At 35.6% G+C, this 17,583-nt stretch overlaps 2 protein-coding genes across 2 annotated transcripts; both read left to right on the plus strand.

Moving 5' to 3' along the window:
* Nucleotides 1-11: 11 nt before the first annotated feature.
* LOC114534419 lies at nucleotides 12-1,688 on the plus strand. Its single transcript, XM_028555863.1, has 2 exons — nucleotides 12-290; nucleotides 957-1,688. Exons 1-2 carry the CDS (start codon nucleotides 125-127, stop codon nucleotides 1,631-1,633), a joined length of 843 nt encoding a protein of 280 aa, XP_028411664.1. The 5' UTR covers nucleotides 12-124; the 3' UTR covers nucleotides 1,634-1,688.
* Nucleotides 1,689-8,544: 6,856 nt separating this feature from the next.
* On the plus strand, nucleotides 8,545-14,223 carry LOC114534427 (exonuclease 1-like). The gene is made up of 3 exons (XM_028555871.1): nucleotides 8,545-9,041; nucleotides 9,188-9,325; nucleotides 13,969-14,223. Exons 1-3 carry the CDS (start codon nucleotides 8,904-8,906, stop codon nucleotides 14,221-14,223), a joined length of 531 nt encoding a protein of 176 aa, XP_028411672.1. The 5' UTR covers nucleotides 8,545-8,903.
* The last annotated feature ends 3,360 nt before the right edge of the window (nucleotides 14,224-17,583 follow it).

The raw sequence follows: 17,583 nt of genomic DNA on the forward strand, positions 1-17,583 counted from the left end.
CAGTTATCCAATGGAAAGTGATTGTCAGATCACGTGAACGGTGTTTTTTTAGTTTATAAAATATAGAAATAGCTAAATATAATATTAAAAATTGGAAAGTTTCCAGACTTTTGAACTGTTCGAGATGGGAAAATATTCTAATGTGGAAGAAAAACTTATTTCAGAAGTACAAAAGTATCCTGCATTATGGAATACCAAGGATAATAACTACAAAAACAAAACCATTAAGGAAAATGCTTGGCAAGAGGTCGCAGAATGTGTAAATAAAGACAGCGACACCAGCTACACAGGTATTAAAATCTGTCTTTTTTATGTTAGGGAGCTTTGTTGTTGTTATATGATTTACTGTGGAGTGCAAAGTACATTAGTCAGCTAGTGTATTAATGCAATATAAAAATTGCATCATGTTTTGCCTGAAATATTGCTTGACAGTCCAGAATCAAGGCAAGCTTTTAAAATTGCACTCAGTAATGAGAATATTCTCTATTTATATAAATCACATGCATTTTTAATCCGTATCATGTATATGTATTTGTATCCGTATCATGTAAACAGGTATCATGTATTTTCACTTGGAAATTCCAGGTGCAAGGGTAAAAAATATTTCCAAGGGTTGCCAATAATTGCTCACATATCTCTTAAATGGTTTGGAAAGTCCAAGGAAGGGGTAAACTTATTCAACTTACTATATGTATTTCAAGGGGTGCAGTTTCCAAAAGTTGCATGGGATATCCCAAGGGACACCCATGAAAAACCAGGTCTCTGGAAATTCTACGGGAAAGGTCCTCAACTGTAATTATAAATGCATGCAATATATATATAATATATATATAATATTATAATATATATATATATATAATATATATATATATATATATATATGCCAATTCAATATTAAGCAGAGCATTTTGGTTCAATATAACAGCTGACCAGCTTTTACTTTATTAAATCTGTAGTATCCGAATATAAAGATAGAATATGGAAGAATATTCGTGATAATTATGTTCGTGCACTAAGTGGTACTGCAAAGAAAAGTGGTTCGGGGGTAGATGAAGCACCTCAATATCCTTATCTCAATGCCATGTCTTTTCTCAAACCTTATGTAAATATAAGAGCTAAGAATGCAGAGAGTAATTTCCAACTACCAATTGTACAGATCAATGACACATTAAATCAAAACAAGACAAATGAAGATTCATCACAACTTGGATGTGAAAAACAGTTGGAAGTTGAATCTCAGAATACAGATTTGTCTGGTTCTACTCAATCCAAAAAACCCAGCAACATGGTTGTGGAAGATACTACTGTTCAAAAGCCCACTAGAAAACGATCATATGCATCAATGTCTCAACAGCATGTGGATAGAGCCATAGATGTTAAAATTTTGGAATATCTATCTGGTACGAAAAATCCAAAAGAATCAGTTATCACAACACCAATTAGTGCAGAAGATGCCTTTGGTAAGAGTGTATCCGCTCAACTTCAATTATTGGATCCTGAGGCCAAAGCAGTTGCAATGAGTGAAATTCAAAAGGTCTTGTGCCAAGCTCAGATCCCACAGGCTTCAATGATTACTCAATCTCACAATAACAATCCTGTCTTAATAACCCCATCATGGCAAGAAGATGAATAAGTATGAACCAAGCATGTACTGTTAGCAAACACATATATTTAACATAATTAATAATCTGTTTTTAACATATTCTTGTGTTTTGTTAATTGTTTACAATTTGTTATTATACAGTTGATATAAACATTAATTCTTTACATTAATGAAATTTGTTATTTATTGATTCACACAATTAAAATATTAATTCTTTTCTTATTCCTCATGTTGACCAAGATTTTGCACATGAGCATATTGCCATGGCACTTCTCCTTCAGCTGATATGAAAAATGTGGAGCAAATCTTGAACAGCCTTGGCATTACGTGCATAGTTATTACTACCCTGCTTTTGAATTGGTAACAGGCCAGTGTCGTTTTGTGTCAAAGTCCTCCAATCTCCGGGCCTGTTTCTTCCATATCTATACACAATTTTATGATATTTCAATCTTAAGCACTTGCAAGACATGTGTATAATATATTTGCTATTTGCCTGTGATAGATAGATAATCTAATATATACCTGTCTCAATGTCAATGAATCCGGCTGGGCAGTATCTCTTAGATTGATTTGGAATGCCAAATTCCTCAATCATCAGGTAATTATGCAGAACAACAGTAGCTTTGGTTATACTGGCAACTTTTCTAGTTGATGCCTGAATTGGTCTCCTCAGCACTCTCCACCTAGCTGCAGCAATGCCAAATGTATTCTCGATGACACGCCGTGCACGAGATAGGCGATAATTAAATATCTTCTTCTCCTCTGATAGAAATTTACCAGGGTGCGGCTTCATCATCCATTTCTTTAGTGGGAAAGCATCATCAGCGACAAATAGATAAGGGCACTGATCCGTAGGTTTCTTGGGTAAGGACCAGGTACAGGTAAATTTAGATTATTATTTTCAAGAGCTTTTCCAAATTCTGATTCAGCAAAAATGCCCCCATCAGCATTTCGGCCAGAACTACCAATTTCCACCAAGGTAAAGAGGTATCTGGCATCACATACTGCCATCAACACTATGCTATGGGTACCTAATATTTATAAATGAATAGAAATATTAAAGATTAGGGCATATATAGCAATTTGAAAAGATAGTTGGCTTGACAGAAAAAAACACTTAGCCATCATTTGTAGTTCATGTATTTTTATGAAACAAATTATAATTGTAGAGTTCAAATTGGCCCTGCATGTTATCTATTATTTTTAAACCTTTGTAGTTGAAAAACGAAGAACCAGCACGGGCAGGACATTGCATAACCACATGTTTCCCGTCAATTGCACCACAGCACATTGGGAAATTCCATATCTCCCAGAAGTCGGATGCAATCTTCTTCCATTCATTTTCAGTTGATGGTGCTTTCATGTAATTTCTTAACGATTTCCACAAAGCTTCAGAAGTCTCCTCGACAATTCTTGTTACTGTCGTATGACCAAGACGAAAGCTAAATGCTATGCTTTGCTGCGAGTCGCCTGTTGCCAAGTATCGAAGGGTAACAGCCAAGCGCTCTCCGGGAGATATAGGTTCGCGGGTCAACGAATTTTTAACCAAGTATGGGCCAACGAGACGTAGGGTTTCTTCAAAACGTTTCGGGGTCATTCTGAAATACTGAAAAAATGACTCGTGGTCATTTAGTCGCATTTCTTGAATTAATCGATGATATTCGCCAAGAGTTTTTCGACGTTTCAGTATATCTTTTACCCAGAAACGCTTTTTGTATTTGCTTATTTCTCGTTTCCTTTTACGAAGCCACAACAACAAAACTAACTCCTCGTCGGACGCCATCTTTAAAAATTTTAAATCTCCCGCGAATTTTACGCAACTAAAAACGCTGTGGTGGATATGAAAAATCCGTGCGTTTTTATCCGTACGTTTACGCACGGGAAAAAAACGCAGAACTGGAAAGCAGCCTTTACATAACACCAAACAACGTGCTGCAGCACATAGAATTCTATAAAACTCAAAAACCAAGTATTTATGCGCGAGATATTCAAGACAAGCTAATTGATAATGAGGCTTGTAACAATAGCCCCGTTTACAGAACAAACATTTTTGGCACGGCACGCTTAAATTTTGGCACGCGGGCCAAAAAAATGGCACGGCACGCTTAAATTTTGTCGTGTAAACAGACATAAAATGGTCTGCAGCCCCTTAATTTTATCCGAGCCGAGACCGCGTTAAAAGAGCCCCATTTACACGACATGAATATTTGGCACGGTCCGCTTAAAATTGGGCCGGGGGACCACTTTTTTTGGGCACGGCCCCTCTAATTTTTGTCGTGTAAACGCAAAATTAACAGTACCCGTGCCTATAATTTTAAACGGGCCGAGACCGCTCAAATAGGTAGTCTCGGCCCGTATAAGCAGCGGCACCGTGCCGAAAAAACAGCTATTTCAGCAAATTTAGTATTTTAATATGTAGAAATAAATTTTTTTCGCGGCAAGAGTAAAGAACATGGCGTCGAAGACACGAGGGAAGGTTTGGTCCGAAAATGAAACAAAATGTCAAAAACAATGTCACACCAGTTGCTATAGTAGATTCAATGGATCGGGCAGTGAAAGATAATGGAGATGGCGTAGGTATGTTTTACATTTATATATATTGTTGGACAAAATTAGGTTCATAAAACGAAGAAAACAAGATATAATATTTGGCCTGTATAATAAATAGATTATTTAATTAAAGGCTTCCTCTCCTTAATTCTTGACACACTTATAAAAGTTTAGAGAGAGTATTCCCTGCATACTAATTTCATTGGTGGGATGGTTGGTGCAAAATTTAACTAAAAAATATGATTCTTTTGTTAGTTAAAAACTTATTGATTCTTTTGTTAGTTGAAAGTTTAGTGAACAAGTATGGAGAAGGCGAAAACTTTGTCAGAAAATGCCAAACAATGTCATGTGACTATGAACAAGTTATTCGTACAGCTGGTGTTCATACCTCTGAAGGGGGTCTCTTATGGTATTTGATGAGGCGGACAGGTTTTCTTGTCCCAACTGTGACTTTAAAGCTATATATAGTGTTTTGGCTGGCCGTAAGTAAAAAGGCCTTTAAAATTATGTTATGTATCAGGCCATGAATTGATTTGAGATTTGTGTGTAGATAAAAAACAAGATGAGGGTGGAGATGGAGATGACATGATTGTGAATGCCAGCATTGAAAATAAAGTTGAGGGGAAAAGTGAAGAAAAAAAGGGGGAACCAAATGGAGCTGAGAACAAAGAAAATTCAATTCAAGAAAAAGACAATGGGGGAAAGATCAAACCTAAATCGAGTATTTGTTCTAAAAAGAGAAGAGTGGAGGAGTAGAGAGAGTTTAGAATTTGTCTTTAACAAATTTCAACAAGCCAATAGTGAAGATTTTGAAAGGTAAAATGCTAATATTTACATCCATAAAAATTGTGACAAATAAGATATAACTATATTTTTTCTCATACAGAACCACTGAAAGTAACATTTTGTACAAAAAATATTGATGATATGTTGGATTTCTCTTGGAATGATGTCTTTTAGATATAGAAAGTTAGAGGAAATGCGGCTGGAAAAGGAACATAATTCTTCAGAGAACAAGTAATTTTGGAATCAGAACGTAGAAAACAAGAAAGGGAACACGAACTCAACATGCTGAGTATGATGATGGGAAAAGTTAGTCAAGTTAATCAACAAGCGGTCCATGCCCCCAATTTGCATGCTACCAAGGCTGTTTATCATGCATGACATAGTAGCTGACCAAAACAAGACATTCTTTCAGTTTTAATTCTGTTATCTAATAGTTATTGACTATATCATATAATATTTAAGGCTCAGTTAATACACTTGTGCAAGTCTACAAGTTTTATATTCTGTTACATGTTGAGATCAAGATGGCATATTATGCAACTTGTGTTACCATCATGATAAAAGAAAGCAGCTAGGTAATAAACAAAAGGCAAAGTGCAACTTTATTGTTTGAGATAAAAACAGGTTTGCATTTAAAGAATTAGATTTGACTGTTCAAATTTTGTTAACAAAATTATCGATGTTACATTATAATTGCTGTTAACGCGTCAGTTCATGCGTAATATTTCACTAATGAGGAATATATATATAACGTATATTAATGAAAGTTCTGACTTTGAACAGTAACTACGGTGAAAACAAATTGGTTAATGTGTCACGGATATCATGATTGTCGTGTTGCAATACATAATCCTCATCGATTTCGTCCACAAGGACCTCCTGGGCAACTTCATTTTCTGCCCAGAATGGGAAGAAGTCGTTTTTTTGAAGCTCACACACATTGTGCAAAATACAAGATGCGTATGTGACATTTACCAAATTTGACACCTCCATGTCAATTCTTTCAGAAAATCGAGTAAACCTTCCTTTCCATCTGCCGAAAGTGTTTTCCACTGTAACTCTGGCACGACTCAAGCGATAGTTAAACACCTGTTCACGCCTGGGTCCAATTTTGTCGTTGGGATAACCTTTCAACACCCATCTAAGGAGTGGGTAGGCCAGATCTGCTACAATGAATGGCGGGATTTTTTTTCCATTTACCTCCTTTGTTAGATCGTTTGGGAAAAGTTTTCCTTCATTTCCCTTCTTAAAAATCGAAGAATTTGAAAAGACGCGAGCATCCTGAACACTACCCGGCCATCCAATAACGACATCTCTGTAAAGGTAATTGCAATCGACGACAGCTTGCATTATGATGCTGTGGTAACCTTTTCGATTAACATATTCTGCATGGCTTTCCAACGGTGCAAGGATTGGAATATGTGTGCCATCAATAGCCCCTGCACACATAGGAAATCCCCATGTTTTTTCGTAGCCCTCAATCACTTCCAGGAGTTCTTCTCCTTTGGGAAAGTTGATAAATTTCGCCAACCGTTTTATAATAGCATGGCACACGACTCTCACACACAGACAGACAAATGATGCAGATACTCCAAATAGGTTGCCAATTGTTCTGTACTCCGCAGTAGAAGCTAAATAGTACAAGGTAATGGCCAGTCGTCTTTTAGGTGCAATTGCAGAACGCATAATCGTGTCAGAACGATAAATGTCGTTCCGTATCATATCTAAGAGAAATTCAAACGTTGTTTTGCTTACTCTAAAATTGGTGTACCACAATTCATCATCGTATGTATTTTCGAACATTTCTATCCATACGAACGATCTCGGATGATTCCACAACAATCGGTTTTGTGGACAACACAAAGTGGCCAAAATAGCTTCAAAAAGAACTGTTCTTTGCCTCTTTTTTATCCAGTTTGGCAGTTTGACCGTAGTCTTACGACTTATTGATGAAACATTTTCCCTCGTACCTTTGGCTTTACTTCTTTGAATGTACCATTTAATTATCATTTCTTTTAAGAAATTTTTGGACGTTTTGTTGATTTCTGACATGTTTAAATTTCCTGCAAAAACAAAGACCGCATGCATTTGTATTGTGGGCCCTAGGGTGCTCAGAAAAAGTTCACAGTTTGGCACCGGGCCCGCTAAGAGTTTATGGCCCGGTAATGAAAGAAAATACTAGAGATGTAAACGCAATTTAACCGGCCATAAAGATAGGTCCTCGGGCCCAATTTTAAGCGGACCATGCCAAATAGGCATAGTACAAAATATGGACTGGACTGGACTGGACTGGACTGGACTGGACTGGACTGGACTGGACTGGACTGGACTGGACTGGACTGGACTGGACTGGACTGGACTGGACTGGACTGGACTGGACTGGACTGGACTGGACTGGACTGGACTGGACTGGACTGGACTGGACTGGACTGGACTGGACTGGACTGGTCCATATTTTGTTTCTCTGGACTCAAAATTGGACTCAGAATTGGAATGAAAACTGGACTCAAAACTGGACTTTAAATTCTCAAACTGGACTCAGCTAAAATTTCAATAAAGCCTGGACTGCAACTGAATCCAAAAAAATTAATGCATCATAGAACTTTATTATCATTACTGTCACATTCAGAATGACCGAAACGGACATATTCCGAGCAATTATCCATCTTGGTACTCTTGCAATTGTTCATTTAATATAACACAACAAAAAACAAGCCGTCTGCGTAGCATGAGTTCGCCTGCCACATCCATAATTATTCGACAAAGTAAATATAACACCGTAGAGGATAGACACTGAAAACGAACACGACATAATTAATACCTCTTTGTTTCATACGAATACTGTATATGTGTCAAATTTTAATGATAAGTTTAAAATGAAAACCAAATGATAACCACATAATATATCGTAAGTCACATGCACAGACAGGCCTTTATTGAATGTCTTGTTCCTCGTAACATTGTGTTACTTGAGACCGAAAGGCCACGACTGGTGATCGAACTCATCGAAGTGTAGTTTGTGGCGGATGCCGTGCCTGCCATATTACATGACGCCTCAAACACATTGTTATACCCTTCGAGTCAGGAAAGCAAAAGCTAAGGCCGCAAAATATTTTATACTCCTTATTTACGCATTCTTTTTGCAAAAATGGGGTTAGGGTTAGTCTGCACAAACAAATTCTTGGGATGCAGAATACGACTTCCCTTGTTTGTGTCCATTTTAATTGCGCAATAGCAGTTTTATGACACCTCATCTATTGTGAGTGTTTCAGTGCGGTAATTTCTTGATCGTTCAAATTTGATAACACCGAAACAATTTCATAAGACCGTAAAGCAATTTCGTTGCCAATGGCCAGTTACGAGTGTTAATTTAACAGTCAACCCAGGCGGTGTGCGTACTGCGACCGCAAAGCATGATGGTTGAAAATCAAAATTGTTCATTTGCATGCAGACCTTGGTCGAGTATTAAGGTCAAGCGCTTTGCATAACCGCGCGTTATTACAATTGAAATGTGATATGTTCGAATTCAATGCAATAAATGGGAATAAAAAATTTACTTCCTTTGTTGAGAGATGTGTCTAAGAAGAAACATCTCAAAGATTTTCATGGTGAAACAGCTGCTATTGACGCATCTTGTTGGCTGCACAAAGCGCTTTCAGTGAGCTATAGTCACTACGGCGATGATAGCAGGTAAATAAATAAAACTTTCTTTCTGCTTTATAATATCACACTGCAGTTTTTTCAATAATGTTTATTTGCGCTTCAATTTGACAGAACTATTGATATTTGCACAAGATATTTGGATGTTTTTTTGGCAAACGGCGTCAAACCCTTTGTGGTATTCGACGGCATGCCTTTGCCTGGTAAAGATTAAGAACGAAACAATCGGAAACGGTAAGCTATCGACACGAATGTATTGAGTCTTATTCCCACTCACTTTTCTCATTTTGGTCGGTTTATTTTAATGTACTTTCTAAGGACAAGGGAAGAAAGCAGAGCAAAGGCTTTACAGCTACAGAATGAAGGATCTGTTAGAGAATCCTGGAAGATGTTATCACAGGCAGCAAGTATTGAGTACAAGCATGTGAAAGATTTCATTTGGGTAAATGTTCTTTTTGTAGTACGGACCCATTTATATATTTTTGTGACCACTCTATACAGTACAGTATATTGTACACTCTATACAGTACAGTATATTGTAGTAGGTATGTGATTGTTTTTAAAAATTTAGTCTTTCAAAACTTGCAGGTTTGCATAGAAAAGAAAGTACAGTATATTGTTGCAGCATATGAGTCAGATGCTCAGATTGCCTTCATGTTACAACATGGTCATGCCGGATTTGCAGTAACAGAAGACTCTGATTTGCTTGCCTATGGTTGTAAAAAAGTATGTTTTTCTTTGTTGATCTGGATGCATGCTTGAACCCTATGATATATTATGAGAAGGCACATGTTAAGGGACCAATAGCCCACAGCTATTATTGTTACCACAAGACCTTCCGTTCATTCACTCCAAGGTTTACTTAATTCACATTAACAGTAAAGCACGTTTTACACTAATAGACCTTTGACCAGTATGCTCATTAATGTATATATATATTATAACTTTTTTGTCAATTTTGAAGTGCCGATTTTTTTAGCCTATCTTATTCAACTTTTTATGCTCTTTCAGAATCTGAAAAAAAATCAGGGGGGGTACGAGTATTTTCTGAGATATGGCGGTTTTAATGTCGCTATTTTATGCAGATTCTGATCCGTGTTAAATAGTTCAATGTAAATTTCGGGATACAGTGTTTCGCATATTGCCCTGTTTTTAGTCGTATCTTATGGAACGTTTGACGCTCTTTCAGAATCTGAAAACTGTTTGCTCGTACAGTCAATACTTTAGGAGATACGGTCGTTTGAACATTGAAATTTGCTGAGAACTAATATTGCGCAATCAAACTTTAAACGACGTTTTTGGTTCACCTAGTTGCTTTTAACCAATTGTCTTGAAACTTTGCATGGGCAATTATATTTCTAAAAGTAACTCGTTTACAAAGTTTCATGGTAATAGCATAAAAAGAAATGCCTCTACGAGAGACTGTTTCTGACGTTGCTACCTTTACCACCTTATGTAAAAGATGATGTATTTTAAAGTATATGATCTATTTTTGTGCATGTATTTGGGCGCCCTGTGTTTCTATGCGCACTACAAGGCGTATTATGTATAAAGAAACCAATTTACTTTAAGACTTCTTAATTTTTAGTCTTCTATCATATAGAATTTAGTTTCTTTGACATAATTTGTGCTATTTCTTTTATATTCTACTCCTGAGCGATGGAATTTTGCAGGTTGCGCATGCGCTCTCAAGTGAAAATCAAAAAAATTTTTTACTGCACAAAATAGGCTATTATTAAGATTCAGCACTGTAAAAACATGAAATTTGAAGATTAATTTCGATTTCCTGGGTGCCCTATGCTTTCATACGCAATATGTTTTTAGTATATTGGAGCTGTTTGTCTAATTTGCTACTGTGCAAAATTTCATCTCTCTATGTCGACTATTGTGCCTGATATGCTATGATTTGTTATATTATACTCTTGAGAGATGCAATTTAGTAAACTTCTGAGCGATGGATTTAAGTAGGCCGCGCATGCGTAGTTTAAAAAAAAATCGGGTGTTTTCGCTGGAGAAAGTTTGTTATTGTGCGTAAACTGCTATATTTTGGACATTTTTTGAGATAATTCTTGTGAGAAAACAACGTTTCAGGTAAATTTAAAGCTCTACTTTCCGTTTTTGACATTATTTTCCTTGTATTTGCAAGAAATTAGCTTGTTTTTAAGCTTTTTAAACTTCGTGTTTTCGAGCACAAATTTGTTATTTTTATTTCTTGTGCTATTCTTAATATTTAAGACATTTTTCACTAAAATTTCTTTGGGAAAACTACAATTTGGGTGCATTTGAAGGTCTAGTTTCCGTTTTTGACATTATTATCTTTGTATTTGCATGAAATTTGCTTGTTTTTAACCTTTTTTTACTTCGTGTTTTCACGCACTTTTCTGTTCTTTTATATTTCCATAACATTTTCCATTTTTTCAATTTTTTAAATTTTTTTCTCAGTGGAATACCTATAATAATATTCTTTAAAGTGTTTTCTTCATGTAATAAAGGTTTTTAGCGATATTTTTCATTATTCCAAGAGACGTTAAGCTATTCTGAGTGCATATCCAATTTGTAAATACCACTCTTGTGAAAGGGTTGTTTTTCTAGCCGCCGCTGTTCATTTAAGTATTTTCAAATGCAATTCTTCTTCTAAAATGCATTTGTAATCATCTGTAATTTCTATGGTAAAGGGTTTTATTGCAATAGAAATTATTTCCTTGGAAATTTTCATGCAACTGATTCATTTGCATTAATGTATATACTCGTTCCCATATAATGTCAAAGTGGAATGAAGAGTTGTCCAATTCCTTTTGAAATAAGAGACAGTTTTCTTCTGTAATGCTTTATGATAATCTCGAAGCTAGGTTAGAGGAGACAAACAATAAACGCAATGAGCGAGAGGAATCTCAAATAGCGGAAAAGGAAAAATTTGAAAGCAATCTCAATTTGTTTCCCAATTGTTCAAATATAAATTAAATGTTTACATATAATTTTCTTGTCAATTTCAGAGATGAGTCATCATTCCACACCTTCGAAATCTCTCTCAAAATCACAAGCAGGTTCAAATGGTGTTGGCTGGTGGCACCAATGTGTCAGATCGTTTGTAACACCATATGGAGTTGCAGAGCCGGCACCAAATGTCGATGTTGTTTTTAAAAGGGTAAAGCCATTCACATCAGAATGGCTGACGAGGCCGAGTACAGCCCAGTCTGAATACTCAGACACAATGCACTCCAATCTTAAGCTTTTAGAAAGAAAAGAATCCTCTCCATTTCTGGGAGCAGCGGTGCTTCCAGAACTAAAGGCGATCTTTGAGCCCCTCTCCCATTCCCTTGTTGCACTGAACAACAAAGAGGAAAAGGGAAGGGCACTCACGATGATGCAAGAAGAGTGATCAAGCACTTAGTTGCAAGCAGCGAACAGGTTGATGAGTTTATGGAAGAAATCTTCCAGATTTCGTGGGCATTGTTTGGGATCTCTGCCAACTATCTTGTGAGTGCAACAGTTCTACAAAATCCCACAAGATTCTCGCAACTTATTGATGCAACAAATACCACCAAAGAGGCTGTGAGATTTCGGAAAACAGGGGATGCAAAGCACATGAAAGAGTATCTGCTCTCAACCTACAAAAAACAGCCAAGTACCACATCACCACTTCACGAAGATCATCTGTGCCAAATATCGGCAAGATATTTGAGAGTTTGTCGTCATCAAGCAGCTCCTCTTCAGAATCCTCAAGTGATGAAAACGAACAGGTGCAGCCAACTAAACAACACAAAGCTGCTGCCTCTTCGAAAGTGAAAGCTTGTGGAAAACCAACAGAAACAAAAAGGATCAGCAAGAAAAAGAGGAAATTATCCAACCTATTTGAAGATGATGACGTAAGTCTCTCGTTATCGAACGCAAATATTTATATTGCAAATAATATGCAAGATTTTTCGAAATAAAAAAGACTCAAACACGTCTAGGATAAATCCCATCAAAAAAACACGCTGTTTGCTCGTGTTGAAGGGGGTTCATCTCATGAGGAAATGAAACACATTTTTATATTTCCTCCCTGCAGGTTACGGAAAAAAAAAGTGAGAAAAAAAAAGGCGAAAAAGACGGAGCTACAACCGTGAGTATTACTATATATTGCAAATATTAAAAAATACAGCTATTATTAATACCTTGGAAGAAGTTGGGCTAACCAAGAAACAATTGGCTTTTTTTACATATTTTCTCCCAAAAAACATACCACAAACATGGAATACACCCCTTGTTTTTTTCAGATGTCTGCTCAAAACTCAAAGAAGAAGAAAAGTAAATAAGGGGCAAAAAAAAGTGTTATAAAAACATTCTAGAAAAAAACGTTCAAAATGAGCCAGAGCTTTTGCTCTATAGCATGACACGTATTTTTACCGTCAATGAAAAAAGAAAACAGAAAAAAAAAGAAAAAAGGAATTTGCAAAAACAAAAAAAAACTATTTATCGTTCAAAAGTTCCATATTTGGTGGTGTAGAAGAAAAGACAAACGAGTTCCGGGTACCTGGTTCCGTAAAAAATACACTCTTTGTGTAACAAAAAAAAAACGGGAAAAAAAATACAATGAAAAAAATGTAAATAGAGAAATTTGTGTTGACACTTTTGTGTATTTTTAATTGCATCATGGTAGAAAATATTTAAATTGTTGCAGTTACAAACAAATAAAAATCGTTTCTGAATATCAAATTAATCTTGATCATCAAACAACAAACAATTTGACTGAATACAATTTTATTAGCTAACGGGTGGTTGAATTCACAATTTTTAGGGTTAGGGGGGTTGGGAGTAACATAAACAATAATAAGCTGTGGGTTATTGGACATGTTAAGGGACCCAGATAGCAAAACTGAGACCTTTGTGGTTTTACATCCTATTATTGGGTTTCATGTGAGAGGTTGAACCCTCTCAATTTAATATGAAAATGCTAAGTGAAACCCATCATGATAGGACATATAAAGTAATAGATAAATTTTACACATCATTGTCAAAGTCCTGAAAACACTGAAACCTCACCCAGACTAAATTGATTCTGGGAAATTATTATTTCTCAGAATTGATTAATACTTTAAAGGTACCTTTTCCTGTGCCTTCTCACATATATTAATTTTGGGCTCGAGTGTGGCTACCTGTACTGTACCGTTGCACACAGGTTTGTTAATTTCTGTAGGAAAACTATATGGGGATGGACAGTAATAGATGTTGAATAGAATATTATTGTGCAAAAAAACTTGTCAAAAATGCTGTGATGAAGTGGTTAACAATAATCAGTGCACCCATTTTTCACCTTACCTTTAGCCAAACCATTTTACTCATCAAGGTGATCTTAATTGGCTTGCATCTTAATTTTGTTTACATGCCAGGTTTTTTACAAGTTACATCTCAATGGTCAAGGAGAAGAAATAGTATTACAAGATGTTTTACAGGCATTTGATATATCTCAAGACAAGTTCCTGAACTGGTGCATTTTGTCTGGTTGTGACTACCTTCCAAATTTGAAAGGAATTGGCATAAAGAAGGCAAAGCAAATAATTGATTCCAAAGATGACTTCTTATCAGTTGTGGAGGTATTGGATATAGCGCCTCCAGACTATGGGCAAAAATTTAATGAAGCTTAAAATTCGGCTTAAAATTAGCAACCAGAATGCTTTGCGGTCGCAAAATTTTGTACACAGTTCTGCCTGGAGTCCTGAAATTGAGTTGAAATTTCATCATGTTTGGCAGGCTAAACCTGTATGTTGCACAGGGGCGCTTAGGGGCGCTATGGTATTTTCATAACATCTAAGTATTAAAGAAACTACTTTCGCTTGTTTAAACCTAATAGCTGCTACAAATAAGTCACAAACTTTGAACAATTTCAGCCCTCAAATTCCCGCGGTAAACAGCTGCCTAAAATATATCGAAACCATATCAACACAAGGGTTGTATTGAACAAAATAAATACGGGATAGCCTGGATGTATTATTTAATTATTATTATTATTATTTAAAAATATTTAAACACGGTAACCTTTCAGTTAGCCTGATTTTCAAAGGGCCGTGTATCACACGCATGCAATTAAAAAGAACTAAAATACATTACAGAAATATACAAATATAACTATACATATACATTTGGTGTTGGGTCAAGTGTCGTCAAGAATACGTTTAAATTTTTTAGTACTTATGCCTAATTCTTTCGCTTCATTGGATAAACCATTCCAAAGTGATGCAGCTGAGTAACTGAAACTTTTTTTCATGAAATTTGTTTTAGGTTTCCCAAGATCGTAATCGTTATAGTTGCTTCTTAGATTATATCTATCGTTGCTTTTTATTTTGAACATGTTAGAAATTGATAATGGATTTTTTTGATTTCGCATTTTGTGCAGAAAGATTGCTTTGTTGACATTGTATCGTTGATTTAAAGGCTTCCAGTCCAATTCCTTTAGGACATCTTCGCTACTAACTTCGTATGTTTTACCAGTTATGACGCGAGCTGCTCTATTTTGCAATTTCTGAAGTCTATTTTTTAAGTATTCACAACAGTTATCCCATACAAGGCTACAAGTGTGATAACACAATAGCATTATAAATTTTTATTAGAGTTGATTTTGGGACAAACTGTTTTATTCGTCGCATCATTCCTATTCCTCGTGAAGCTTTGGTGAAAATGTGTTGGATTTGATGGCTCCATGGACCTGTTTAATAACTGATTCGCCGAGTTCAATTTTAGGATTTGATATTAGATTTGAAATTCGTTGTCTTGAGCCAATAATCATATATTCAGTTTTATTTTTATTGAGTGTAAGTTTGTTTGCAAGTAACCATTGATGCACGTTTTCTAAGTCAGTATTTAGGTGTTCTTGTAATTCTTCACTAGTCTTGCCACTGGTTGAAATATTTGTATCATCTGCAAACATGCTTGCCGATGATGAAGTTAGACAATTTGGCAGGTCGTTTATATATAATAGAAACAAAAGTGGTCCAAGGTTAGATCCTTGAGGTATTCCGCATTTAACAGTTCTTGGTTCAGATAATATTTGATTTACCTTGCACATTTGAGTTCTATTAGAAAGATAAGACTGGAACCAGGCGAGCGCGTGACCCCTTATTCCATAGCAATGCATTTTTTTAAATAATATGTTATGGTCAACGCAATCAAACGCCTTCTTAAGATCCAAAAAAATCACTCCATTTAATAAACCCTTGTCCATATTCATTAGCCAGTGGTTTGTATTATTAAGTAGTGAAGTTTGAGTAGAGTGATTTTTCCTAAATCCTGCTTGTTGTTCTACTAGTATTTCATTAGTTTCAAGAAAAATTTCTAGTTGTTCTGTGATAAGTCTGTCAAGTATTTTAGCAACAGAAGATAAAACTGAAATTGGCCTATAATTATCGCAATCAGTTTTGCTTCCAGCTTTATGTATTGGCGAAATAATAGCTGTCTTAAAATCTTCAGGAAATATGCCAGTATTTATAGATGTATTAAAGATTGCTGTTAGTGATGGAGCTATTACTTCGGCAGCATCTCTTAGAAGTTTACCTGATATTCTATTATGTCCTGCTGATTTGGATATGTTGACTGTAGATAGTAATTTATATGTTTTATCTACTGAAACATTTTGTAATACAAATTGTGCATTGGGAATTGTTATGTATGATTCGGGCGTCCTTGAGCTCTGTGGCATATTTTCAGCCTGCCGAAAGGCAGCTTCATTGAAATGTAGGTTTAAGGCGTTTGCAATATCTTTCCTTTCAGTTAAATTTTGGTTTTCATAATGAATTTCAGATATAAGGGTTGTTTTTGACTGTTTGTTTGTAAGATTATTAATTATTTTCCACATTTTCTTTGGGTTATTTTCGCAGCCATTCAACGTATTTGTGAAGTATATAGCTTTTGTATTCTTAATTAGTCTATTTAAATCATTCCTTGCGCTTTTATAAGCGTCATGAAATTGCTTCGAACCAGTTTTAACCGCTTTTTTCTTTAAAAAGTCTCTTTGATGCATTCTTTGTTTAATTTTATCAGTTATCCATGGTGCATATTCGCTTCTAGCTTTTTTTGTTCTCTCTGGGGCGTGAAAGTCTGCAACCGACAAAAATATAGTTTTCCATTTTTCCCACATAATATTTGGATCAAGTATTATATCATAATACGTTTGATCATACAGGTATGTAGAGAGGTCTGACTTAAAGTAACTTAGATTATAGTGTTTGAAATTTCTTGATTTTATAAGTTTTGGTTTTTCACTAGGGGCAGCGATTTTCCGCTGAATATAGATCAAACTGTGATCGCTAATGCCCAAGTGAATGACTCCCGAACCATTAATCAATTCAGGTTTATTTGTGAATGCTAAATCTATTAACGTTTTGCTATCTGATGTAATCCGTGTTGGTTCAGTAATTAATTGCTGAAATTGTAGTATTTGAGTAATTTCGGCAAGCCTGTTTGTTTGAGAATTAGCGTTATTAGAAGCCAGACAAGACCAGTCACAATTATAATCTCGAAGTAAAATTACTTCTTTGTTTTCAGAGTCCATTTGGTTAACTAAATGCTCAAATGCATCGAAAATTTCAAGTGTGGTGTTAGGTGGTTTGTACCAAGAATTAATTATAAATGGCTTGGATTTTGGTTTCGAAATTTCAAGGGTGATTGTCTCAAGACTATCATCACTAAAATCGTCTCTTACTGTAAAATTTATTACGTTTCGTACATATATTGCGACTCCATCGCCACGTCTATTTCTATCTTTCCTTACAACATCGTAGCCTTTAACTTTGATTTCCTGGTCAGACACCGACGAGTCGAGCATAGTTTCATTAATGCTAATTATTTCAAATTGTTGTTTATCTAGGTATATTCTTAACTCATCGATATGCTTCGTTAAACTGCGTATGTATATTCATGCATTTTTATGCATTTTTTTAATGTATTTCTTTACCGAAATCCATCTTGATGTATAATCACGCTTGTTTTGCGTTATATATATATAGAGGAAA

Source organism: Dendronephthya gigantea, unplaced genomic scaffold, assembly GCF_004324835.1.
Source record: "Dendronephthya gigantea isolate DGI-Jeju-01 unplaced genomic scaffold, DenGig_1.0 000100F, whole genome shotgun sequence".
NCBI lineage: Eukaryota > Metazoa > Cnidaria > Anthozoa > Malacalcyonacea > Nephtheidae > Dendronephthya > Dendronephthya gigantea.

What these genes read in the sequence shown, in the direction of transcription:
- LOC114534419 (XM_028555863.1), top strand. Translation starts at nt 125, where the DNA reads ATGGGAAAATATTCTAATGTGGAAGAAAAACTTATTTCAGAAGTACAA. An exon ending in CAGCGACACCAGCTACACAG is followed by an intron (nt 291 to 956) that starts GTATTAAAATCT and finishes TTAAATCTGTAG; the next exon opens with TATCCGAATATAAAGATAGA.
- LOC114534427 (XM_028555871.1), top strand. Translation starts at nt 8,904, where the DNA reads ATGTACTTTCTAAGGACAAGGGAAGAAAGCAGAGCAAAGGCTTTACAG. An exon ending in ATGTGAAAGATTTCATTTGG is followed by an intron (nt 9,042 to 9,187) that starts GTAAATGTTCTT and finishes CAAAACTTGCAG; the next exon opens with GTTTGCATAGAAAAGAAAGT. An exon ending in TTGCCTATGGTTGTAAAAAA is followed by an intron (nt 9,326 to 13,968) that starts GTATGTTTTTCT and finishes TTTACATGCCAG; the next exon opens with GTTTTTTACAAGTTACATCT.